General features: G+C 57.8%; 3 protein-coding genes across 3 annotated transcripts in view; 2 read left to right on the forward strand and 1 right to left on the reverse strand.

The window, feature by feature from the left end:
• LOC122193993 (keratin, type II cytoskeletal 8-like) overlaps positions 1-4182 on the reverse strand; it is a 9371-nt gene extending 5189 nt beyond the window's left edge. The window contains exons 1-3 of the mRNA XM_042894903.1: positions 3265-4182; positions 954-1162; positions 382-442 (exon numbers count right to left, since the gene is read on the reverse strand). Coding sequence (XP_042750837.1) covers positions 382-442; positions 954-1162; positions 3265-3594 — 600 coding nt within the window. The 5' untranslated portion in view covers positions 3595-4182. The remainder of the gene's footprint in view (positions 1-381; positions 443-953; positions 1163-3264) is intronic.
• A 3867-nt stretch (positions 4183-8049) lies between these two features.
• On the forward strand, positions 8050-15247 carry KRT18 (keratin 18). Its single transcript, XM_042894904.1, has 7 exons — positions 8050-8540; positions 10128-10210; positions 10646-10802; positions 11646-11810; positions 12508-12633; positions 13510-13733; positions 15075-15247. Exons 1-7 carry the CDS (start codon positions 8109-8111, stop codon positions 15187-15189), a joined length of 1302 nt encoding a protein of 433 aa, XP_042750838.1. The 5' UTR covers positions 8050-8108; the 3' UTR covers positions 15190-15247.
• A 2366-nt stretch (positions 15248-17613) lies between these two features.
• Positions 17614-25906, forward strand: EIF4B (eukaryotic translation initiation factor 4B; the record flags this gene model as incomplete). The annotated part of the gene is made up of 8 exons (XM_042894902.1): positions 17614-17702; positions 20307-20444; positions 21324-21532; positions 22595-22711; positions 23144-23198; positions 24213-24356; positions 24442-24552; positions 25727-25906. Coding segments are annotated over exons 1-8 (967 nt in total), but the record flags the coding sequence as incomplete, so codon positions are not given.
• Between the last annotated feature and the right edge of the window lie 15 nt (positions 25907-25921).

Genomic DNA, 25921 nt, shown 5'->3' on the forward strand with positions numbered 1-25921 from the left:
GCCCTCAATCCCATCAGCCCCCAACCCTATTCCCCTCAGCTCCATTGCCTCTGTCCTCATTGTCCTCCAGCCCCACTGCCTGTCCCCAAGACTTCCAGCCCCACTGCCCCTCAGCCTCATTGCCCCCCGCCCCCCTGCCCCCCCCCCCCACCGCCCCCCCTCCCATCAGGCCCTACACACATTGCCCCCAGCCCCATTGCCCCTGACCCCACTGCCCTCCAGCCCCATTGCTCCTGTCTCCAAGTCCTCCAGCCCCACTGCCTCCCATCACCATCACCCCCAGCCTCACTATGCCCAGCCCCATTATTCCTAGTCCCATCACTCAGCCCCATCACTCCCAGTTTCGTTGTCCCCCAGCCACATTACCCATAGCCCACTCACCTTTTTCAGCAGCACAAACTCATTTTCCTTCTCAGTGCGGTGGTTGATCTCCTCCTCGTACCTGCAGGGTAGAGGGCTTAGTGTGGGGACATGGGGACACAGAGGGGCAAGGACATGGGGACATGGGATGTGGAAGGGATGGAGGACATGGAGAAATGGGAATGTAGGCATGTGGAGACCCAGAGATACAGGGACATGGGGAATGAGGGACAAGGGAGTTATGGGGGGGTGTGAGGACAGGAAACACGGGGACATGGCAGCCATGGGGATCCAAAGATGTAAGGACACAGGGGGACACGGGGCGTGGGGACATTGGGACCCAGGGGTACAAGGGCATGGGGATACGGGGTATGGGGAAATGGGAACTTGGATGTGGGGATGTGGGGCATGGAAGAAATGGGGAAAAGGGGACGCAGGGACACACAGAGATGGGGACAAGGGGGACATGGGGAGCCCCTTTCCAGTGCATTGGGTCGATCACCCCATAAACCAAAGCCAGCACAGTGCTGCTCGGAGGGGACAACCCCATCCCATCCCACCACCTGAGGGCCACCCAGCTGCCCCCTCCTCACTTGTTCTTGAAGTCCTCCACCAGCCCCTGCATGCTGCCCAGCTCAGCCTCCAACCGCAGCCGCTCCTGGCCCAGCCCCTCCAGCTGCCTCCTCAGGGACCCCACGTAGCCCTCAAAGAGCCCCCGCAGGTCACTGCGCTGTGGCTGCTGAGACTGCAGGAGACTCCATTTGGTCTCCAACATCTTATTCTGCTGCTCCAGGAACCGGACCTTGGGGAGAGGGGGGACGCAGGGGGGTCACCGTGCTGTGTGGGGTACGAGGATGGGGATGGGGGGGGGGGGGGGAGTGGGGTCATGGAGGCATTGGGTATGGGGATGGGGGGGGATGTAGGGACATAGGGATGTGGGGATGTGGGTATTCAGGGATGTGAGGACACGGGGATGTGAGTATATAGGGACAGGGGGAAGTGGGGTTGCAGAGGCATTGGATATGGGGATGTGGGGGTGTGGGGTCACAGGTGTTGGATAGGGGGACACGGGGATGTGCAGATATGGGAACACTGGGATATGGGGATGTGGGGTTGTGGGTATATGGGGACAGGGGGATGTGGGGTGTGTGGCCATGGAGGCATTGGAAATGGGGACATGGGGATGTGGGATACGGGGATGTGGGGTTGTGGTTATATGGGGACATGGGGACGTGGAGATGTGAGTACATGGGGAAAGGGGAATGTGGGTATTTGGGGACATGGAGACATTGAGACGTGGGGCTGTGAATAAATAGGGACAAGGGGCTGTAGAAATGTTGGATATGAGGATGTGGGGACATGGGGATATGAGGACACATGGGGATGTTGGAGGTGGGCAAGTGGGTGAGTGGGACGTGGAGTTGGGATATGAAATATGGGACGTGGGGGTGGCAGTTATGGGGACACAGTAATGAGACGCTGGTAGGGGGACTGATTGCAGTGGAGGGGGACAAAAAGGGGACAATGGGACAGAACGGGAGTGCCACCACCACCCCAGGTCCCACCTCACACCACTCCCCCCCCCCCTTCAGCTTTGTCACCATGTCTGGTACTGGGATGGAACATGGATGTACCCCCAGAGTGTTCCCAAGGGGGACAGCAGGTCCTTTAGGGGGTCACAGTGTCCCCAGGGGGGTCCAAAATGGGTCTAAAATGTGTGCAAAGGGGTTGGCAGTTTCCAGAGGGGAACATGATATCCCCAAGGAGATCTCAGTGTCCCCAAAGATTTCCAAATGTCTCCAGGATGTTCCCAAGGGGTTTAGAAGATCCCAAAGGGGACAGAGGGCTCCCCAGGGGGGGTCCCAATGTCCCCAAGGGCCTCAGGATGCATCTGAAGGAGCTTGGAGGTCCCCAAGGGGCTCAGGGAGTCCCAGAGGACCGAAAGAGGGTCAGTAAGTCCCTAAGGAGGTCTCAATGTCCCCAAAGGGCTCAGTATGTCCCCAAAGGACTGTAATGCCCCCAAAGGTGTTTCAGTGTCCCCAGAGTCCCCCTCAGCAAGTCCCCAGGGGGCTCAGAAGTCACCATGGGGGTCACAATGTCCCCAAAGAAGTTTCAATGTCCTTAAGGGGCCAAGGGTGTCCGTAAGGGGGGCCTTAATGTTCCCTCAACGGCCCTAAGAGGACTTGGGATGTTCGCAAAAGTGTCTCAGCATCCCCAAGGGGTTCAGGAGTTCCCTAAGGGGTTCTGAAGGTCCTTAAGGGGATCTCAATGTCCCCAGATGTCTCAATATCCCTAAGGGGGATTGGGATGTCCCTAAGGGGCTCTGGATTTCCCTAAGGGGGTCGCAATGTCCCAAGGGGCTTTCACTGCTCCTATGGTGGCTCAGGATGTTCCCAAAAGTGTCTCAGTGTCCCCGAGGGGGTCTTGATGTTCCCCAAAGTGTCTCAATGTCCCAAGGGTCTCAGGAGGTCCCTAAGGGAGTCTCGGTGTCCCTGAGGGTGTCTCAGTGTCCTCCAAAAGTCTCAATGTCCTTAAGGGAGACTCAGTGTCCCCAAGGGGTTCTCAATGTCCTTAAGGGGATCTCAAGATCCCTGAAAGTGTCTCAGTCCCCCAGGGGGGTTTCAATGTCCCTAAGGGGGGCTCAGGAGGTCCCTGAAGGAGTCTCAGTGTCCCCAGAAGTTTCTCAGTGTCCCTAAGAGGGCTCAGGATGTCCCTGGGGGGGGTCTCTCAGTGTCCCTGCAGGCTCAGAATGCCCTCGCAGTCTCACAGCCACCTCCCACCCCACCCCCAGGGGACTTCAGGGTCACCAGAGCTCAGGAAACAGTTGTGACCCCCTTCCTCCCCCCTCCCCCCCACCCCGGGTGCCACCCAGACACAATGGGGGCAGCTATGGGGGGGCCTCACCTTGTCGATGAAGGAAGCAAAGCGGTTGTTGAGGGTCTTGATCTGCTCCTTCTCCTCCTTGCGCACCTGCTGGATGTCGGGGTCAATCTCCAGGTTGAGGGGGGTCAGGAGGCTCTGATTGACGGTGACGGCTGCGATGCCACCCCCAGATACGGTCACAGGACCCCGCTGCATCCCCCCCACCCCAAAATGGCTCCCACTGATGGTGCCGAAGGCTGAGGCTGCGCTCATCCTCACAGCAGGGCGGGCGGTGAAGGAGCGGGAGCTGAAGGATCGGACTGGGACGGCCGAGCTGCTCCGCACAGATTTCCTGGTGATGGTGACAGACATGGTGGGTCAGAGGGGCTGAGGTTTTAGGGTTGGAGGAAGGCTGGAGGAAGGTCGTAGGGCTGGCAGATGGTTGCAGGATTGGAAGAAGGTTAGAAGATGGTTGGAGGAAGGTTAGAAGATGTTTATAGGGTTGGAGGGAAGTTAGAAGACGGTTGGAAGAAAGTTACAGGATTGGAAGAAGGTTGTAGGATTGGAGAAAGGTTGGAAGGTTGTTGTAGGGTTGGAAGATGGTAGAAGGTTGGAAGGAGGCCGTAGGGTTAGGAGAAGTTTGGAAGATGGTTGGGTTGGGAGAAGGTTGAGAGAAGGTTGTAGGATTTGAAGAAGGTTGTAGGGTTGGAGGAAGGATGGAAAATGGTTGTAGGGGTGGAAGAAGTTTGGAAGGAGTTTGTAGTGTTGGTAGAAGGTTGGAAGATTTATAGGATTGGAAGAAGGCTGGGAGGCGGTTGTAGTGTTGGAAGAAGGTTGTAGGGTTGGGAGAAGGTTTTGGGAAGGCTGGAAGACAATCTGGAGAAGGGTTTTGGGAAAGGTTACAGGAGAGTTTTGGGAATAGTGTCGGAGCGCCGCGCTGCGTAGGAGGAGGGAGGTGTGGGGAGGGCGGTGGGCCGGGCTATGGGGCGGGCTATAGGGCGGGCTGCGCCATGGGGCTGCAGGAAGGGCCGCAGGATGGATTGTGGGGCGGGCAGGAGGACGGCTGTGGGGTGGGTTGCAGGACAGGTTGCAGGATTGCGGTGCGGGTTGCAGGACGGGTTGTAGGATTGTGGTAGGGGTTGTAGGACAGGACGGGCCAGCTGTGGGGCGGGTGAGCGGGGCTGCATCCTGCCGCCCAGGGGAGGAGCGCTGTGCTGCTCCGTTAACCCCTTCGGAACGGCTGCGATCCACTGTGGCTTACTGGGATCCACTGTGGCTTACTGGGATCTACTGGGATCTGCTGGGATCCATTGGGGTTGCTGTGGCACATCGGATCTACACTGTGTTCACTTGATGTGAATTCAATGCTCGGCCCCAAATGCAGCTGCCACCCACCATGATATCCACCTGCAGGAGTGTCTCCAAATCCCAGCCCCTAATGGAGTTCCCAAAGTCTGTCCCCAAATCCCATTCCCAAACACAGTCCCTGAAGCATGTCCCCAAATCCCAGACCCCCCTTGTGTCCTCAGTCCATGTCTGCACTGCTGTGTCCCCAGCACATCCCTTCATCCATGTGGAGAAGCCCAGGGAGCTCACACTATGGGGAACAGTGGTTGTCCTGCCGTCCCATCCATGTCTTACCACGGCCAACAATTCAATCCCATCCCATGATGGCCACCCTGTCCCACGATGGCATCCAACCACTGTCCCACCATGGCCACCAACCCATCCCTGTCCCACCACCACCAACCTGTCCCTGTCCCACTATGGCTACTAACCATTGTCCCTCTACAGCCACCACCTCTCTCTGTCCTACTACAGTCCCTTGTTCCTTTCCCATGATGGCCACCCATTCTTGTCCCCCTATGGCCACCAATCCATCCCTGTCCCACCATTTCTCCCTGTCCCACCCCTGTCACCGACCTGTCCCTGTCTCATCATGGCCTGCTTTCCATGTCCCACAGTGGCCACCTGTCCTTGTCTCACCACGGCCACCAACCTGTTCCAGTCCCACTGTGACCTCCTGTCCATGTCCCACTATGGCCACCAACTTGTCCTCGTCCCACTATGGCCACCAACCGCTGTCCCATCATGGCCAACAACCCATCCCTGTCCCAGCCTCCACTGGCCTGGCCAGGAGAAATATCCCCCCCCATCCCAACCCCCAGGAAATGCCCCCCTCCCCCACTCTCTCCCCGGCTCTATGGAATGTCCTCCCCCACCCCACACAGCTCCTCCCGGAGCCACTCTTATCTCAAAGGAATTCCCAGTTCTCAGCGCGCCGGCGGGATGGGCTTGGGAGAGGGGGGTGGATGGGGGCAAGGGTCTGTGGGCTGTGTGAGACCTTCCTGCCATTCCCGCAGCCCCTGGAGGGGGTGGGGATTTCCCAAAGAGGCCCCCTACAAGTGGGGTAACAGGCACAAGGGGGGGAGGGGGGAAGGAGCAACACTATGACCTCCCCCCCCCCTTTCAGGTGGGGAAACTGGGGCACGAGGGATGGGAGGGTGCAACTCTATGAGACCCTCTTACAATGGGGAAACTGAGACACGGAAAGATGGGCACGTCCCCATAGCGCAGCCCCAGCCCTATAGAACGGGGAGGGGGGTCCCCACCAGCGCCCATAAATTCCCCCCCCCCCTCCACAACACCGACAACAACCAGCTCCCCCCCCAGGCCCTGTGTGCCACCCTGAGGTCCCCACCTCAATATTCTCACCCCCATCCCCCCCTGAGGTTGTTGACCCTTCGTTGTCCTCCCAGGGTGGGGGTTGGGGCGGAATTTTGGGTGGGGGCCAAAGCTCTGCGCCTGCCTTTGTTTGCACTGGGCTGGGCCAGGCTTTGGTGACGGGGACAGCGCTGATGGGCTGGTGGCCCCACGTCACCACGTCATCGTCACCATTACCTGCCACCCCTCCTCCACAGAAACACCCAAACACAGATGGAGGTTGGGGTGTGCCCGGGGGGGGGGGGGGGGGGGTCTCGGGCTGGGTCTATGGGGTCTCCAGGTGGCACTTTGGGGGCTCAAGGTGACACCTTGTGGGCTTCAGGTGGCACTTTGGGGTCATGAGGTGACACTCTGGGGGTTTCAGGTGGCTTTTGGGGGCTCAAGGTGAGGCCCTGGGGGCTTCAGGTGGTACTCTGGGGGCTCAGGGTGACACCATGGGAACTTGAGGTGGCACTATGGGCTCGTGAGCTGATATCTTGGGGTCTTCAGGTGGTATAATGGGGTCATCAGGTGGCACTGTGGCACTGAGGTGACACCCTAGGGACTGCAGGTGGCATTTTGGGGTCTGCAGGTGGCACTCTGGGGGATCAAGGTAACACCATCGGGGATCCAGGTGACACTATGGGGTCTTAAGGTGGCACTTTGGGGTCATGAGGTGACACCCTGGAGGATTTCATAGTGGCTCTTTGGGGGGGTCAGGGTGACACCATGGGGACTTGTGGTGGCACTATGAAGTTCTGAGGTGACACCTCGAGGGCTTCAGGTGGCACCAGGGGATCATCAGGTGTCACTCTGGGGGCTCAAGCTGACACCACGGGGTCTTCAGGTGACATCATGGGCTCAAAGTGACACCATGGGGTCATGATGTGGCACTATGGGGTTACGAGGTGACAGCTTGGGGTCTTCAGCTCATGCAAAGGTCTGTGCTTGTGCAAAGATCTGTGCTTGTGCAAGGGAGCGCACTCCTGCAAAGTCATGTGCTTGTGCAGTTTGGAGCTCATGCAAAGGCCTGTGCTTGTGCAAAAGACGGTGCTCGTAAGACATGCTTGTGCAAAGGTGCGTGCTCGTGCAACACAGCAGTTCACACGCAGAGGCCCTGTTTGTGTAAGGGAAAGTGTTTTTGCAAAGGTGCATGCTCATGCAAAGTGTGCACTCATGCAAAAAGTGCAAGGAGCACACAGCCATTTTTATAGCAGGGGGTGCTTTTGAAGCAGCATGTGCTCGTGGAGAAGTGTGTGCTCATGCAAAGCGTGCCCTCGTGCAAGGCTGAAAACACATTCCGGTGCTGAAATGCCCGTTTTTGCAGCAGACAGAAGCTGGTGAGCACCATAAGCTTGCATGGAGATGGGTCTGTGTGCTGCACACACACAGAAGTGAACGCCTGTGCAAAGGCATGCAGTCGTGCAAAAGTCCACAGCTCCCCCACCCCCTCCCCCCCACGTCCTTGTGCGTTCAGCGATGGGACGATAAGGGCGGAATGCGGTGCTGATGCATCTCTGAGCCAGGAGATAAGGGAGGGAGGGGAGGGGAGGAGGGTGGGGAGGGGATCCAGCGGGATCATGGAGGTAGAGGGTGGGGTCCCAAGGACACCCCAGAGTGCCCCCAAAGTGTCCCCAAAGTGTCCCCAAGGTGTTCCTTGGAGTGTCCACAAAGTGTCCCCAAGGAGACCCCAAGGTGCCCCCAAGGTGTCCCTAGCGTTTTCTTGGAGTGTCCCCAAAGTATCCCCAAAGTGTCTGCATGGAGTCCTTGGTGTCCCCTAAGTATCTCCAAAGAGACCCCAAAGTGTCTCCAAAGTGTTCCTGAGATGTCCATAAAAGTGCCCCCAGAGCGTCCCCAAGGACACCCCTGGGGTCCCCCTAAATATGTGGGGCCGAGTCCTGGTTCCCTGCAATGCAGAGTGCTGAGCCTTGTTCCTGTGGAGCTGCGTCCCCCTGGGGCAGTGAGGCCCTGGGGCCGAGCTCTCCCTGTGCCCCCCCTACGTTCCCCCCTCCCGTTGCCATTCCCAAAGGCACGGGATCCGGCCGCACCTTCCAGGGATCGGCGAAGGGCCAACGGCTCTTTGGGGCCGCCCCCTGCTTGGCGCTTCCTATAAATCCCCGCCGCCAATCATCCAACCGCCCACTCATCTGTCCGTCCGTCCATCTGTCCGTTCATCCGTCACCATGAGCTTGTCCCGCAGCACCACTTTCTCCACCTCATCCCGCACCGGGAGCATCCGTCGCCTCGCGCCCCATAGCAGCGCTGCCAGCGTCTACGCCGGGGCCGGGGGGTCGGGTTCACGCATCTCCATCAGCCGCACCGCCAGCACCTATGGGGGTGGCTATGGAGGCGGCTATGGGGCAAGCTATGGGGCTGGCTATGGGGCAGGTTATGGGGGCGGTATGCTGCTGTCCGGGTCTGGGGTGGCGCAGAACGAGAAGGAGACGATGCAGGATCTGAACGAGCGCTTGGCCACGTATCTGGAGAAAGTGCGCAGCTTGGAGAACAACAACCGGCGCCTGGAGGCACAGATCCGGGAGAGCCTGGCCAAGAGGGGACCCAGCACCCGCGACTGGGGGAACTACTGGGACACCATCCAGCAGCTGCGTGACAAGGTGAGGGGTGTGGCAGGGGATGGGATTGGGGTAGGAATGGGAATGGGGCTGGATTAGAATGGGGAGGGGTCGGGGTAGAAATGGGAATAGGAATGGGAATGGAGCTGGGGTTGGGATGGGGATGGGGATGGGGATGGGAATGAGAATGGGGCTGGATTAGGGTGAGGATAGGAATGGGAATGGGCTTGGATTAGGATGGGGAGGTATTAGAGTAGAAATGGGAATAGGAATGGGAATGGAGTTCATTTTGGGGTTGGGATGGGGATGGGAATAGGAATAGGAATGGGATTGGGATTGTGTTAGGATGGGAATGGGGTGGGATAGGAATGGGAATGGGGTTGGGTTTGGGGTTGGAATGGAAATGAGTATGGGGCTGGATTAGGATGAGGATAGGAATGGGAATGGGCTTGGATTAGGATGGGGAGGGGTTAAGGTAGAAATGGTAATAGGAATGGGAATGGAGTTTGTGTTGGGGTTGGGATGGAGTGGGGTGGGACGGGGTGGAAATGGGAGTAGGAATGCAACTGGGATTGTGTCAGGTTGGGGATGGGGTGGGATAGGAATGGGAATGGGATCGGGGTTGGGAGGGGGATTGGGTGGTATGGGAATGGGAATGGGAATAGGATTGGGATTGAGACTGTTAGGATAGGGCGGGGTTCAGGTAGAAATAGGGAAGGGAATGGGAAAGGAAATGAGAATGGGGTTGGGTTAGGATGAAGATAGAGATGGGATGGGAATGGAAATGGAGTTTGATTAGGATAGAGTTATGATGGGAATGGAAATGGGATTGGGTTAGAATGAAAATGGGGTGAGTTCGGATGAGGATGGGAAGGAGATGGGGTTGGGGTTGGGATGGGTTGGGGTTGAGCTGGGAATGGGAATGGGTTGAGGTTGTGTTGAGGATGGAATGGGGATGGCTGAGACTGGGATGGCAGTGGAGTCGGGGTTAGGATGGGCATGAGGGTGGAATGAAGATGGGGTTGGTGTTGGGATGGGGTGGGGTTGGTGTTGGATAGGGGTTGGGATGGGGATGGGAATGGGGTGGGGTTAGGAGATGCAGTGGGATTGCAGATGGAGATGGTGTTGGGTTGAGTTTGGTCGGGGTAGGGGTGGGAAGGGGGTAGGTTGGGGCACCGGCACCACGTCCTCTGGGCCCCATCAGCATGCCCCACTTCCTGGCATCGCATCCCCAGGGCTCTGCCAGCAGTTGTCACGGGTTAAGCATTAACCTGCATGGTGTTGGGAGGGGGTGGACATCGCACCCGGAGCTGAGCCAAGGAGAAATGATCCTGTGGGGTGGGGACGCACCCAGTGGGGACACCACGTGGGGCTGTGACCAAGCCCATGGGGGCCAAGGGAGGGGGGTCAATTAATGCTCCTTTGTTAAGCAGATGAGCCCCACAGCCAGCGCCACCCTATAGAACAGTGGGGTCACCCCTTCCTGAAGTCACATGGGGACAGAAATGGGGACGAGTATGGGGACAAGGACATGGACAAGAGTTCACTGCCAGCCCCCCCCTCCTCCCCCCCCCTCCCTGGGGCACACTGGGGGTCCTCACGCCCTGTGACCCCAAACCGGCCCCACAGATCTATGACTGCGCAGTGGAGAACGCCCGCACTGTGCTGCAGATCGACAACGCGCGGCTGGCAGCCGATGACTTCAGGGTGAAGTGAGTGAGACAGGGACAGCAGGGGTGGGAGGTTGGGGTGGGGGCATGGATGGGGATAAGATGGGGACAGGGCCAGGAGTGGGATGAGGACATAAATGGGAATTGGGATTGGATGGGAATGTGGAGAAAGACGTGGTTGGGAATGGGAGGATGGGAAGAGATGGGATGGGGATGGGATTGATATTGGGACGGGATGAGAATGGGATGGGGATGGGATGGGATGAGATGGGATGGGATGGGATATGGGTGGAATGGGATGGGAAGATGGGGATGGGAATGGAAAAGAAAAGGGATGGGGTGTGATTTGTGGAATGGGAATGGGATGGGATGGGATGGGATGGGATGGAATGGGATGGGATGGGATGGGATGGGATGGGATGGGGTGGGGTGGGGTGGGGTGGGGTGGGATAACAGACCGGAGCCGGTGCCCTGCAGGTACGAGGCAGAGCTGGCCATCCGCACATCAGTGGAGAGCGACATTGCGGGGCTGCGCAAGGTGCTGGATGACACCAACATGGCACGGCTGCAGCTGGAGGGGGAGATCGAGGCACTGCGTGAGGAGCTCATCTTCATGAAGAAGAACCACGAGGAGGTGGGGTGGGGCAGCATCAGGGACACATCAAAGACACATCGAGGACACGTTGGGGACACGTTGAGAACACGTTGGGGCACATTAAGGACATGTTGGGGACATATCATAAACACATTGAGGACACATTGGGGACACACTGGGAACGCATTGGGAACATGTCAGGTGCACACTGAGAACATTAGGGACGCATTAGAGACACACTGGGGACATTGTGGGAACATGTTGAGAATGGATTGGGTACAACATGTTGGGGATACATTAGGGACACACTGGGTACACATTGGGAACACATTAGGGACATATTTGAGACACACTGGGAACAATCTGGGGACGTGTTGGGGACACATCAGGGACAGACTGAGTACACATCTAGAAAGTGTTGGGAACACATTGTGTATACATTGAGGACACGCTGGGGACACACTGGGGATATGTTGGGAACGCATTGGGTACGCATTGAAAACATGCTGGGGACATAGGAACACAGTGGGGACACGTGCATTGGGGACCTACTGGGGACATGTTGGGGACACACTGGGGACACATTAGGGAAACATTGGGGACACCATATTAGGGACACAGTGGGGACATGTTGGGAATGCGTTAGGCACACAGAGGACACACTGGAGACACCTCAGGGACACAGTGGGGCACATTGAGGACATGTTGGGGGTACATTAGGGACGCAGTGGGGGCACACTGAGAACATGCCAGGGACACACCACAGACACACCGGGGACACATCAGGGACACGCTGGGGACATGCGTGGAACACATCACAGAAGTGCTGGGGACGCATCAAGGGCACACGGGGACAAACCAGGACCTGCTGTCCCCTGGCAGGAGGTGAATGCACTGCAGGCCCAGGCGGCCTCCGCGGGGCTGACGGTGGAGGTGGACGCACCGCAGGCGCAGGACCTGGGCCAGGCACTGGCAGAGCTGAGGGCGCAATACGACGTGTTGGCCAAGAAGAACCTGGAGGAGCTGGAGAAGCAGTGGGGGCAGCAGGTGGTCCTACAGTCCTAGGGGGTCTTTGGAGTCTTTCAAGGGGTCTTTGGGGTGTTTCAATAGTCCTCGGGGTGTAACTGTAGTTCTTGGGATGGTCCGGTGGTCTTTGGGGTCTTTCAAGGAGTCTTTGGGGTGTTCCTATAGTCCTCAGGGTGTTCCTATAGTTCTTCGGATGTTCTGGTGGTCTTTGGGCTGTTCTTACAGTCACTGGGGCATTCCTATAGTCCTTGTGGCATTCCAAGGGCCTTTGGGGTCTTTCAAGGTGGTCTTTGGGGTGTTCGTATAGTCCTTGGAGTGTTCCAATGGCCCTTGGGGTATTCTGGTGGTCTTTGGGGTGTTCCTATAGTTCTTGGGGCGTTCCAGTGGTCTTTGGGGTCTTTCAAGGAGACTTTGGGCTGTTCCTACAATCCTTGGGGTGGTCTGTGGGGTGTCCTGGTGGCCCTCTATCAGTCGCACACAGGGCACATCTCTTGGGGGACACCCCATTCACAGGGGACACCAGGCCCATAGTGGGAACATTTCCCAGCGCTGTCCTTACCCAATATTAGGGACACCCCACAACCAATGGGGACCCCGCAGTGGGAGCATCTTCCAATGCAATCTTCACCCAACACTGGGGATCCTCCTTATGGGCTCCATTTTGCTGACTTCCCTGGACTTATTTGTGCCCCCCACTCCCCTCCCCACACCACCCCAGATCACGGAGACCACGCTGGAGGTGACACAGAGCACAAAGGAGGTGGACACAGCACGGAGCCGATTGCTGGAGCTGCGCCGCTCAGTGCAGAGTCTGGAGATCGACCTGGATGCCCTGCGCAGCCAGGTGACCCCAAAGCACAACCCCACAGCCCCCCGGTCCCATAGAGTAACCCCACACCCCTCTCATCCTAAAGAGAATGACCCCACTGCATCTTGGCGCTGTAGAGTGAACCTACAGTCCTCTGACCCCATAGGGAGTGACCCCACAGCATCCTGACCCCATAGAGAGTGACTGCACAGCATTTTGACTCCATAGAGTGACCCCACGGCCACCAACCCCATAGCGTGTGACCCCATTGGGATCTCAACAGCCCCCCAACCCTGTAGAAGTGTCTTGTGAGCCACCCAGCCCCTTAAAGTGGGTGTCCATGGGAGTCCCTGACCCCATGAGCCTCCGACCCCATAGAGTGCTGCCCCATGGGGGTCCCACCAACCCCCTGACCCCATAAAGTACAACTCCATAGGGGTCCCAAGAGCCCCCAGCCCCATAGTACTTTACCTCATGGGGATCCCACCAGCCCCCCCAACCCCACAGAGTACAAATCCACAGGGGTCCCACCAGCCTCCTGATCCTTAGAGTGCAACAGTATGGGGTTCCTGTGAGCCACCTGGCCCCATCAAGTGTGGGTCCATGGGGGTCCCTGTCTTCATGAGCCCCCAACTCTGTAGGGGGTGTCCCCACGGAGGTTCTGTAAGGCATTCAGCCCCATAAAGAGTGACTCCATGGGGCTTCCTGATGCCCAGGAGCCCCCAACCCCATAGCATGTGACCCCACAGCGGTCCCACAAACCACTCAGTCCCATAATGAGTGACTACATGGATGTCCCTGATCCCAAGAGCCCCCAACCTCATAGGGGATGACCCCACTGAGTGAGGGAATTGGGGGGAGGGGAGGGTTCAGGCCCCTTACCCCCACTGAGCTCTTGGGGTCACACTGCAGAACGCAGGGCTGGAGGGCAGCCTGGCAGAGACAGAGGCGCGATACGGGGCACAGCTGGAGCAGCTGCAGGGCCTGATCCTGCGCGGGGAGGAGGAGCTGGCGCAGGCACGGGCAGAACTGCAGCGTCAGAACCGGGAGCACTGCGCACTGCAGGACGCCAAGAGCAAGCTGGAGGCTGAGATTGCCACGTACCGTGCGCTGCTCGAGGGAGGAGAGGGGTTCAGGTGGGACATGGGGGGTGGCACCACTGTGGGGCTGTGGGGCATCTGGGTGGGGTGAGAGCTGGTGTTGGGATGTGTAGGTCCTGACCTCTGTGGTCCTCTAGGGGTAGAGAGGGGACGGTGAAGGGACAACATTGTCATCCATTAGTGTTGAGCCCCAGTGGTGGGAAGTCCACATTCTGACCTCCATGACCCTGTAAGGACAGATATGATGGCACACAGTGGGCTGAGCCCTGGTGTTGGGATGTCCATGTCCCATCCGCTGGAATGTTTAGGGACAGCAAGGGGACAGTGGTGGCATTCAGTGGAGAGAGACCCAGCACTTGGTTGTGTAGGTCCTGACCTCTGTGGCCCTATAGGGACATAGAGGGGACAGTGAGGGGACAACGATGGCATCCATCATTGTTGAGTCCCAGTGCTGGGAAGTCCAAGTTCTGACCTCTGTGACCCTACAGGGACAGACGGAGGGGATACAGGACAGATAGAGGGGAGAGTGGTGGCATTCAGTGGGGTGAGACCAAGTGTTGGGATGAGCAGGTCCTGACCTCTGTGGCCCTATAGGAACAAAGAGGGGACAGCAAGGGGATAATGATGGCATCCATCAGTGTCGAGCCCCAGTGGTGGGAAATCCACATTTTGACCTCCATGACCCTACAGGAACAGACAGGAGACAGTGCTGGCTCACAGTGGGGTGAGCCCCTGTGTAGTCCTTTAGGGACTGTGATGGTGGCATTCAGTGGGGTGAGACCAAATGTTGAGATGTCTATGTCCCATCCTCTGGGATGTTTGGGGACAGCAAGGGGACAGTGGTGGCATTCAATGGGGCAAGCCCCAGTTCTGGGAGGTGCAGGTCCTGACCTCTGGTGGCCTTATAGGGACAAAAAGGGGACAGCAGTGGCACCCCTGAGGAATCCTATAGGGATAACAAAGGGACAGCGGTGACACCCAGTGGGGATTCTGTAGGGACAGCAAAGGGACAGTGACACCCACCAGAGATGAGCTGTGGGTACAAACATGTCCGTATCCTGTCTGCTGGGACATCTGGGGACAGCACAGGGACAGTGGTAGCACCCAGTGGCCAGGCACCCCAACCCCTCCCCAGCCCCAATGTCCCCTCCAAGTTCCTTGGGGTAGCAGTGGGGAAGGGTGGCATGGGGCTGAGTGACACAGGGGTGGGTGGCAGGAGTGGGTAACAGGGGTGGGTCACATAGGGGTGGGTGACACAGGGGTGGGTGGCAGGAGTGGGTAACAGGGGTGGGTCACATAGGGGTGGTGACACAGGGGTGGGTGACAGGAGTGGGTAACATAGGAGTGTGTGACACGGGGACACCCGCTGCCCCACAGTCTGCAGGATGCTCTGGGGACGGAGGGGACGGTCACTACGCAGCGCAGCACCCAGAGGACGGTGGATGGCAAAGTGGTGTCCGAGAGCAAAGAGGTCAAAGTGCGCAGCTACTGAGGGGGGGGACGGCGAGGTGCCACCCCCTGCCCCACAAATAAAGGAGCAAAGTGACAAAGATGGGGCTCAGCGCAGTGTGTGTGGTGGGGAAACTGAGGCATGGGTTGGGGGAAGGAAGGAGGGGTGGAGATATGAGAGAGGGGAGGGAGGGAAGGAGAGAAGGATGGAGGTAGAGAGAGAAGTGGGGATGAATGGAGGGAGGGGTGGAGAGAGGAATGGATGGATGGAGAGATGGAGGGAGAGGTGGAGGGAGAGAGGGAGGGAGGAATGGAGGGAGGGAGAGAGGGAGAGAGAGAGGAGAGGGGAGGGGGAGGTGGGGAGAGAAGCAGGGGGAGGGAAGAAGGGAAGGAGGGAGGGAAGGATGGAGGGATGCGAGATGGAGGGAGGAAAAGAGGTGGGAGGGATGGAGAGATGGAGAGGGAAGGAAGGAGGAAGGGATGGAGGGAGGGTGAGAGGGGTAGGAGGGAGGGAAACAGGGAAGGAAAGAAAGGAAGGGAGGAAGAGAGGAAGGGATGGGAGAATGGAGGGAAGGAGGAATAGAGAGAGGGAAGGAAGAATGGATGGAGAGAAGGAGGAAAGGAGAAAAAAGGGGAAAAGAAGGAGAGGGAAGGAGAGAGGGAGAGAAGGAAGGAGAAAGGGAGGGATAGATGGGCAGATAGATGGAGGGAGAGAAGGGAGGAAGAAATAGAGCAATGGAGAGATGGATGGAGAGAGGGAAAGAGGGAAGAAGGAAGGAGGGAGGGAGGGAGGGAGGGAGGGAGGGAGGGAGGAAAGGAGAGAGAGTGAGAGAGGGAGTGATGGGCATGACCATTCATTGCACAGCCCCAGCAATGCATAGGGGGGTGATTGCACATTGCACAAGGACTTGCATTGCACAGGGAGGAGTGGTTGTGCATTGCAGAAGTGCCAAAAGTGCATGGGGAGGACTGACCACGCGTTGCACAAGAAGAGGAGGTGCACAGAGGGGGCATCACTGTGCATTCCACAACTGCTGGTGCACGGAGGGGCACGATGATGCACTGAACAAATGATATGCTCCATTGGACACCAGGCAATGCTGGTGCAACACACGAGAAGCAGTAGTGCACCATGCATTGCACAAGGGGCCACGTTGCACAAGGGAGTGGCTGTGTGTTGTGCGTGGTCTGGTGGAGCACAGGGAGGTGATGGTGCATTGCACGAGGACCTGCATTGCACAGGGGAGCGACTGCATTGCATGTGAACTAGTGGTGCATGGCGGGTTGTGATGGTGCACTGCATTAGAACCTGCATTACACAGCAATGAGTGGCCACACATTGTACACAGACTGGTGGCACACAGTCTGGAGGAGGACACACATTCTGGCTCACTTCCCAAGAGCCAGCTGCACACGGGTTCATCACCATGCAATGCAGAATGGCCAGCAATGCACGGGGGGATGGGGGGAGGCGTGAGCAGTCATTGCACAAGGCCAGCGGTGCATGGGGGTGTGGGGGTGCATTGCACAAAGGGCTGCGTTACACGGGGACTGGGATGGAGAGACAGATGAACAGACACACAAACACACATATCAGTACACTTGGTTTTGCACTAGGACCGGAGGAAAGGCAGGTATCCATACAGATCGGAAGGAGCATCCTTGAGAGCAGCCCTGCACAGAAGGACCTGGGGGTCCCGAGGGATGAGAAGCTGAACGTGAGCCAGCAGTGTGTGACTGCAGCTCGGAAAGCAAATGGGATCCTGGGCTCCATCAGCACAGGGGTGGCAGCAGGGACAGGGAGGCGATCGTCCCCCTCTGCTCTGCTCTTGTGAGCATCTTGTGTGCTCTCGTGTACCATCTGCAGCACTGCGTCCAGGGCTGGAGCCCCCAGGACAGGAAAGGCAGGCAGCTGCTGGAGAGGGTCCAGAGGAGCTGGAGATGAGCAGGGGCTGCAGCACTGCCCTGCAAAGCCAGGCTGAGGGAGCTGGACTCGTTCAGCATGAAGAAGAGAAGCTGGGGGTGAGCTCAGTGCAGCCTGCAGTGCCTGAAGGGAGCCTGCAGACAGGAGGGGAGGCAGCTCTGTGAAAGGGGAGATGAGAGCAGGATGAGGGGAAATGGTTGAGGGAGGGGAGATGGAGGTTGGATGTCAGGGAAGTTGTGTGCTGTGAGAGCGGTGAGGGGCTGAACAGCTGCCCAGAGAGGCTGCGATGCCCCGTCCATCCCTGGAGGTGTTGGAGGCCAGGCTGGATGGGGCCCTGGGCAGCCTGGGCTGCTGTGAAACGTGGAGGTTGGTGGCCCTGCGTGTGGCGGGGGGTTGGAGCTCCGTGATCCCTGAGCTCCCTTCCAACCCGCGCCATTCTGTCACTCTGTGACGCACCGCCCACGTGCCCACCGCACACGCGGCATTGCGCACTCCCCCTCCGACCCCCCCCCCCCGCCCCGGGTTTCCCGCGCCCCGCCCCGCCGGAAGTGGGCGTGGCTCCGGCGATCACGTGACGGCTCCATCCGGGCCTTTCGCCCTCTCTCTGCCTCTTGCCAAGATGGCGGCCTCAGGTGAGCGCCGCGCGGCGGCTCCGACCCCACACCGCCCCGCGGTCGCCCCAAAGCCACCTCCGAGCAGCCCTTCCCCACTCCGCTGCCCCACCGCTGCTTCGAGACGGGGTCGGGCGAGGGGTTGGCGGCGTTGCGGGGGAGGGCACCGCGGCTCTGCGGGGCCTTCAGGGCCGGGAGCGGCCTTCGGGCCTTGCCCCCCCCCCCCCCCCCCCCAAAAACACAAAAACACAGCGCCCATTGGGGGGGGAGGGGACGGGCGCGGAACTGCGCAGGCGCGGAGCCGGGGGGGGTCCACGTGGGGCGCGGTGCGGGGCCGGGAGCGGCGGTGCGGGGCTGGGTGCGGGGAACGGGGACAGCCGAAGCGCTTCCGGGCGCTGCGCAACGCGGGGTGACGTGTGTGCCGTGCGGCGACAGCGTCCGGGCCGGTTCTCCCGGCCTGACCGGCGTCCGTGCACGGCTGCGGATCGTGCGGTGCACCATCATCGTTTCTCTGTGCACTGCTGGGCTCTGTGCAGTGCGTGGTGGCAGCGCTGCAGTGCTGGCCGTGTGCAATGCGCAGTGACATCTGGGGCCTGCTGAGCCCATGCAGTGCATCAGCACCACCCGGTGCAGTGTTGGAACCCGTGCAGTGCACTATCATCATCACGTTTGTGCAGTGCTGGGCTTTGTGCAGTGCGTGGTGTAGTGCTGTGGTGCTGGACATGTGTAATATGCGTTGACATCTGGGCACTGCTGGCATCATGCAGTGCACCATCGTAGTGTTTGTGCACTGCTGGGGCTCATTCAGTGCACCTTCATCACATCTGTGCAATGCTGGGCCCTCTGCAGTGCATGGTGCAGTGCTGTGGCGCTGGTCTTGTGCAGTGTGCACTGACATCTGGGCACTGCTGGCATCATGCAGTGCACCTTCATCACATCTGTGCAGTGCGTGGTGCAGTGCTGTGGTGCTGGCTGTGTGCAACACACAGTGACATCTGTGCAGTGCTGGCCCCATGCAGTGATCCAGCACCACCCCATGCACTGCTATGAATTGTGCAGTGTGCCATCATCAGCATTTGTACAGCACCAGGCCCTGTGCATTGTGTGGTGCAGTGCTGTGGTGCTGGTCTTGTGCAGTGACATCTGGGCACTCCTGGCATCATGCAGTGGTGCAAGGTTGGGTTCTGTGCATTGCATGGTGGCGGTGCTGTGTACAATTCACAGTAACATCTGGGTAATGCTGACCCTGTGCAGTGCTCCAGCACCACCCCACATGCTGCTAGGAGTCATGCAGTGCACCGTCATCACATTTGTGTAGTGCTGGGACTCTGTGCAGTGCGTGGTGGCAGTGTGGACAGCTGTGGTGCTGTCCATGTACGATGCACAGTGCCATCTGGGCCCTGCTGGCCCCACACAGTGCACCAGCGCCATCCTGTGCACTGCTGTGCTGTGTGCAGTGCTGATGGCAGCACTGGTGCTGGCCTTTTGCAGTGTGCAGCGACATCTGGGCACTGCTGGCATCGTGCAGTGCACCAGCATCACCCTGTGCACTGCTGGGACTCGTGCAGTGCATCATCATTGCTTCTCTGGGCAGTGCTGGGCAGAGCGTAGTGGCAGTGCTGTGGCGCTGCTTTTATGAACTGTGCAGTGACATCTGGGCACTGCTGGCATCATGCAGTGCACCTTCATCACATCTGTACACTGCTGGGCTCTGTGCAGTGTGTGGTGCAGCATGGTAGTGCTTGCCTGATGTAACGCACAGTGACATTTGGGCACTGTGGGCGTGATGCAGTGGATCAGCACCACCCCATGCACTGCTGGGACTCGTGCAGTGCACCATCATCATGTCTGTGTGCTGCTGGGCTCTGTTCTTGGTAGCAGTGCTATGGTGCTGGGCCTGTGCAGTGCGTGGTGGCAGCAGTGCGGTGCTGGCCCTGTGCAGCATGCAGTCAGTGTGCTGGTTTTGGTGACCCCCATGCTGGTTTTGGGGAGCTTTGTGAGATTTTGGAGAGTTCTGCATGTTTTTGGATGTCTCCATGTGCTTTTGCCGGCTCCCCATGTTGGTTTTGTGGAGCTCTGTGTCAGTTTTGGTGATCCCTGTGCTGGTGTTGGGGACCTCTTCATGTTTGTGGGGAGCTCTGTGAGATTTTGGGGTTCTCAACATGTTTTTGGGTATCTTCATGTGCTTTTGGTGACCCTCTGTGCCAGTTTTGGCAACCCCTGTGCCAATTTTGGGGATCCTTGTGCCAGCTTTGATGACTCCTGTGTCAGTTTTGGTGACCCCAAGCTGATTTTGGGGAACTGTGTGCGATTTTGGCAGCCCCTGTGCTGATTTTGAGGAGCTCTGCCAGGTTTGGCAACCGTGCCAGTTTTGATGATCCCATGCTCATTTTGGTGACCTCTGTGTCAGTTTTGGTGACCTCCGTGCCTATTCCGATGAGCTCTACACCTGATTTGGTGACACCCATGCCGTTCTGGCAGAGCTCCTCACTGGTTTGGGGCAGCTGTGTGTGAATGCAGCTCTTGACCCCCACCGCCTCCTCCTCACATCCCATTGCCACCAGCGGGGAGGGGGGGGTACAGACAGAGCCCTGGTGCCAATCTGGCCACCCCCCCACCCCGCAGCAGCCAAGAAGAAGAACAAGAAGGGGAAGACCCTGACCCTGACTGATTTCCTGGCGGAGGATGGCGGCAGCGGTGCGCCCACCTACATCCCCAAGCCAGTCAGCTGGGCCGATGAGACCGATGACCTGGACGGCGACGGTAGGGGTGAGAGCGAGCCTAGGGCAGCTACTGTCTGTTTTGGGGGGCTACTGTCCATGTTGAGGGACCACAGTCTGTGCGGGGTGGCCACCGTGTCTGTGGCTATGGGCTAAAGGGGGTGGCCACCATCCCTGTTGCTGTGGGGTGGCCACTGTGTATAACGTGGCCACGATCTGCACGACGTGTCTGCCACCTGCAGCACATGGCCACCATCTAGGTGATGTGACCACCACCTCTAGCCCATGGCCACCACCTCCCTGCTCTGGCCAACCCTGCAGCCCATGGCCACCACCTCCACTTTGCGCCCACCCCCTGCAGCCCATGACCAGCACCTCCACGCTGTGCCCTCCCCCTGCAGCTCATGACCACCACCCCCATGCTCTGAGCACGTCCTGCAGCCCATGGCCACCATTTCCACACCGTGGCCACTCCCTGCTGCTCTTGGCCACCACCTACATGATGTGACCATCACCTACACAATGTGGCCATCACCAACATGATGTGGCCACCACCTCCATGCTGTGACCACTCCCTGCTGCTCTTGGCCATCATCTACACGATGTGACCATCACCAACATGATGTCACCACTACCTCCATACTGTAGCCACCCCCTGCAGCCCATGGCCACAATCTCCATGCTGTCATCACCACCCCCACGCTGTGAGCATGCCCTGCAGCCCAGGGCCACCACCTCCATGCTGAGAGCATGCCCTGCAGCCCATGGCCACCACTTCCACGCTGTAGCCACCCCCTGCAGCCCATGGCCACCTCCTGCAGCACACGACCACCAGCTCCACATGGTGGCCACCTCCTTTAGCCCATGGCCACCACCTCCACGCTGTGGCCAACTCCTGCAGCCCATCCATTCTCTCCCACAGTCTCCACCGCTTGGCACAGCAATGATGATGATGTGTACCGGGCTCCGCTGATCGACCGCTCGCTGCTGCCCACCGCCCCCCGCGCCGCACGTGAGCCCAACATCGACCGCAGCCGCCTGCCCAAGTGCCCGCCCTACACGGCCTTCCTGGGCAACCTGCCCTACGACGTCACCGAGGACTCCATCAAGGACTTCTTCAGGGGCCTCAATGTGAGTCACGTGGGGGGCACGGCGTGGTGATCTGTGGTGGGGTTCTGTGGTGTTTTGGGAGTGGGAGCAGTCGTGCTGCACGCCATGGAAAGGGGTGTTACGATGCTTGGAAGTGTTTGCAGCCCCAAAATGGGGTGAGGGTCCTTGAAGATCATAGAGTCATGGGATGATTGGGCTGGAAGAGTCTTTGAAGATGGTAGAATGATAGAAGGATCCTTTAAGATCATGAAACGATGGGATGGTTGAGTTGGAAGGATCCTTCAAGATCCTAGAATGATAAAAAGGTGGTTCTAGATCATAAAACCATGGGACTGGTTGGGCTGGAGGGTTCTTGAAGATCATGGAACCGTGGGATAGTTGGGCTTCAAGGGTCCTTCAAGGTCATGGAACTGTGAGACAATTGGATTGGATTGGATTGGATCATAAAACCATGGGATGTTAGAGTTAGAACCATCCTTGAAGATTATAGAACCATGGAACGGTTGGATTGGAAGGGTCCTGGAAGATCATAGAGCCGTGGGATGTGTTGAGTTGGAAGGGTCTTTGAAGATCATGGAATCATAGGATGGTTGAGTTGGAAGGGACCTTCAAGATCGTAGAGCCATTGAACCTGCTTGGGTTGGAAGGGTCCTTGAAGATCACAAACCATAGAACCGTGGAATGGATTGAGTGGAAAGAGTCCTTAAAGGTCCTTAAAGGGTTGGAAGGGTCCTTCAATATTACAGAATCAAAAAACAGTTGGGTTGGAAGGGTCCTGAAAGATCATAGGATGGTTGGAATGGAAGGATCCTTTTAGATTGCAGAACCATGGAATGGTTGGGATGGAAGCATCCTGAAAGATTATCAAAGCATAGGATGGTTGAGTTGGAAGGGTCCCTACAGATCACAGGACCATCTGATGGCTTTGGGTTCTACCAAATGGATAAAATGGGGCCAACAGGCGACCCCCAGGGATAGCAGTGAGTCATGTGCTCACAGACAACCCCATGGTCTTGCTTCTGACCACAGGAGAGTGGCCCTAACACGTTCTTACCTTCTCCTCCTCCTCCTTGTTCCCCACAGATCAGTGCCGTGCGCTTGCCGCGGGAGCCCACCAACCCTGAGAGGTTGAAAGGTTTTGGCTACGCTGAGTTTGAAGACATCGACTCCTTGTTCCAGGCACTGAGCCTCAATGAGGAGGTGAGCTCAGGACCCCAAGTGTCAGCAGCAGGCCAGGCACTGCATATCCTAGGAGGCATCAAAGTGGCACCAAGTATGGACCTCTCTGGGGCTGGCAGAACTGTGGGGGAAGGGCTGAAATGGGGCAGAACGTTGCCTTTAGGGCCCCCAGGAGAGCAGCACATTGCCTTTAGGATGCCCAGAAGAGCAGAATGTTGCCTTCAGAGTCCCAGGAGAGCAGAACTTTGCCTTTAGGGCCTCAAGGAAAGCAAACCTTTGGTTTTTGGTTCTCCAGGAGAGCCCCCGTGGTGCACAAGCTGCCTGCTCTGTGCTCAGCCATCGCTCCAACATTGGCTCACACCAATCCCTGAGGGTTGGGGCCAATATTTGGAGGTTGGGGCTGATTCCAGGGGACTGATTCCTCTCTTTTTTTCTTTTTTTTTTTTTTTCCAGTCTCTAGGAAACAGAAGGATACGAGTGGATGTTGCTGACCAAGCTCAGGATAAAGGTGAGCTCCTAGGGCTCAGCCAGGTGCTCCATTGAACCCCCACTGCCGGTTTGGGTCAGAAACTGGATTTGGAGTCTTTTGGGCTGAAGGCTGGAGTGGAGGCTGGCTTTGGGCAGAGCAGGGGCTCAGCAGTGGGGGACCTACCAAACTGTCCCCACATCTGTGTCCCTGTCACACAGTGGCACAGCACTGTGTGGTTCCAGAGCGTCGGTGCTCCCTGCCACATGCAGGTCACCACACTGCGCTCTGTCCCCAGCCCCAGTCTCATGCTCTCCCACTTCCCCTCCCCTTCCCTTTCCCCTTTCCCTTGTACCTTTCCCTTTCACCTTCCCCTTTCCTCTTTCTTTTCCCCTCCCTTTCCTGTTCCCCATCCCCATTCCCTATACTCTTTCCCTTTCCCTTTTCTCTTCCTCTTTTTCCTCTTTTCCTTTCCCCCTTTCTTTTTCCTCTTTGCCCCCTCCTTCTCCATTCCCTGTTGTCTTCCCCGTTCTCTTTCCTCCTTCCCCATTCCCCCTTCCCTTTTCTCTTTCTCTCCTTTTCCCCCTTCCCTGTTCTCTTCCTCTTTCCCTCTTTCCTTTCCTTTTCCTCTTTTTCCTCTCCTTCCCCTTTCCCATTTCCCTGTTCTCTTCCCCATTTCCCTTCCACCTTCCCCATCCCCCTTCTCTTTATTCTTTTCTCTTTCTCCTTTTCCCCCTTCCCTTTTCTCCTTTCCCTCTTTCCTTTCCTTTTCCTCTTTTCACTCTCCTTCCCCTTTTGCACTTCCCTATTGTCTTCCCAATTTCCTTTCCTTCTTCCCCATTCCCCCTTCCCTTTTCTCTTCCCCTTTCCCTCTTACCTTTTCTTTTCCCTCTCCTTCCCCTTTCCCACTTCCCTGTTCTCTCCCCCATTTCCCTTCCACCTTCCTCATCCCCCCTCCCCTTTACTCTTGTTCTCTTTCTCTCCTTTCCCCCCCCCCTTTTCTCTTCCCCTTTTCCCTTTCTTTTCCCCTTTCTCCTTCCCCATCCCATCCCTCAGACCGGGACGATCGCTGCTTTGGACGGGACCGGGACCGTTTCCGGGACTCAGAGAGGTTTGAGAGCGACTGGCGCGCCCGTCCCGCCGCCTCCGACAGCTTCGATGATTTCCCACCCCGCCGCGGGGACGACGCCTTCGGGGACAGTGAGTCGGGGTCCACACGGGGACAAGGACCCACGGACACGGGGTAGTGTGAGCCCTGACCCCGCCTGTCGGCCCCATCCTGCAGGGTATCGGGATCGCTACGACGATCGGTATCGCGATGGCCCGCGGCGCGACATGGACCGCGGCTTCGGCGGCAGAGATCGCTACGATGACCGCAGCAGAGACTACGACCGGGGTGAGGCGGTGCTGCCACGTGGGGATGGGAGTGGGGGCATGGGGGAATCCCAACAGCGGGGGAAAACTCGGTGTCCAAGAGTGAATCCCAGTATTGCAGAGTGAACCCCAGTGGCTGAGGACAAATCCCGATACCTGAGGGGGAATCCCAGTAACTGAGGGTGAATCCTAATATCTTAGGGTGAATCCCAGCACCTGAGGCTGAATCCCAGTAGCTGAGAGTTAATCCCAATAACTGAGGCTGAATTCCATTACCTGTGGGTGAATCGTTGTATCTGAGGCTGAATCCCTATAGCTGAGGGTGAATCCAATTCCCTGGGGGTAAATCCCAATAGCTGAGGGTGGATCCTAATATCTGAGGATGAGTCCGTGAAATCTGAGGCTGAATTCTAACACCTGGGGCTGAATCCCATTACCTGGGGGTAAATCCCAATAGCTGAGGGTGAATCATAATATCTGAGGCAGAATCCCAGCACCTAAGGCTGAATCCCAATAAGCTGAGGCTGAATCCCATTACCTGCGGGTAAATCCCAATAGCTGAGGATGAATCCTAATATCTGAGGCTGCCCAACACCTGAGGCTGAATCCCTATAGCTGAGGGTGAATCCAATTCCCTGGGGGTAAATCCCAATAGCTGAGGGTGAATCCTAATGTCTTAGGGTGAATCCCAGCACCTGAGGCTGAATCCCAGTAGCTGAGGGTGAATCCCAATAGCTGAGGCTGAATCCAATTCCCTGGGCGTAAATCCTATTATCTGAGGCTGAATCCCAACACCACAGGCTGAATCCCAATAAGCTGAGGCTGAATCCCATTACCTGGGGGAAAATCCCAATAGCTGAGGATGAATCCTAATATCTTAGGGTGAATCCCGTTACCTGAGGCTGAATCCCAACACCTCAGGCTGAGTCCCAATAAGCTGAGGCTGAATCCCATTACCTGGGGGTAAATCCCAATAGCTGAGGATGAATCCTAATATCGGAGGCTGAATCCCAATATTCTGATGCTGAATCCAATTGCCTGGGGGTAAATCCCCATAGCTGAGGCTGAATCCCAAGAAGCTGAGGCTGAATCCCATTACCTGCGGGTAAATCCCCGTAGCTGAGGCTGACTCCCAGCAGCTGTGGGTGAAGTCCCCGCACTGCGGGCGCAGGGGGGCTGAGCTCTGCACCCCCCAGGCTACAACTCGCGCATCGGCAGCGGCCGGAGGGCCTTCGGCAGTGGCTACCGCCGCGACGACGATTTCCGGGGCGGCAGCGACCGCTACGAGGAGCGCTACGAGCGGCGTGACGACCGCATGGAGCGCTGGGGAGGGAGAGAGGAATACGGGAGGGATGAGTTCCGGCGTGAAGAGAGGGGTAATGGGGAGGGGG

The sequence above is a fragment of the Lagopus leucura genome, unplaced genomic scaffold (genome assembly GCF_019238085.1).
Source record: "Lagopus leucura isolate 7727_CA_CO unplaced genomic scaffold, USGS_WTPT01 229-5_obj-0_obj, whole genome shotgun sequence".
Lineage (NCBI taxonomy): Eukaryota > Metazoa > Chordata > Aves > Galliformes > Phasianidae > Lagopus > Lagopus leucura.

Bases quoted from the DNA above. Each gene is read 5' to 3' on its own strand.
- KRT18 (XM_042894904.1), top strand. From the start codon at position 8,109: ATGAGCTTGTCCCGCAGCACCACTTTCTCCACCTCATCCCGCACCGGG. The intron at 10,803-11,645 runs GTGGGGTGGGGC...GTCCCCTGGCAG, and splicing joins TGAAGAAGAACCACGAGGAG to GAGGTGAATGCACTGCAGGC. The intron at 12,634-13,509 runs GTGACCCCAAAG...GTCACACTGCAG, and splicing joins TGGATGCCCTGCGCAGCCAG to AACGCAGGGCTGGAGGGCAG.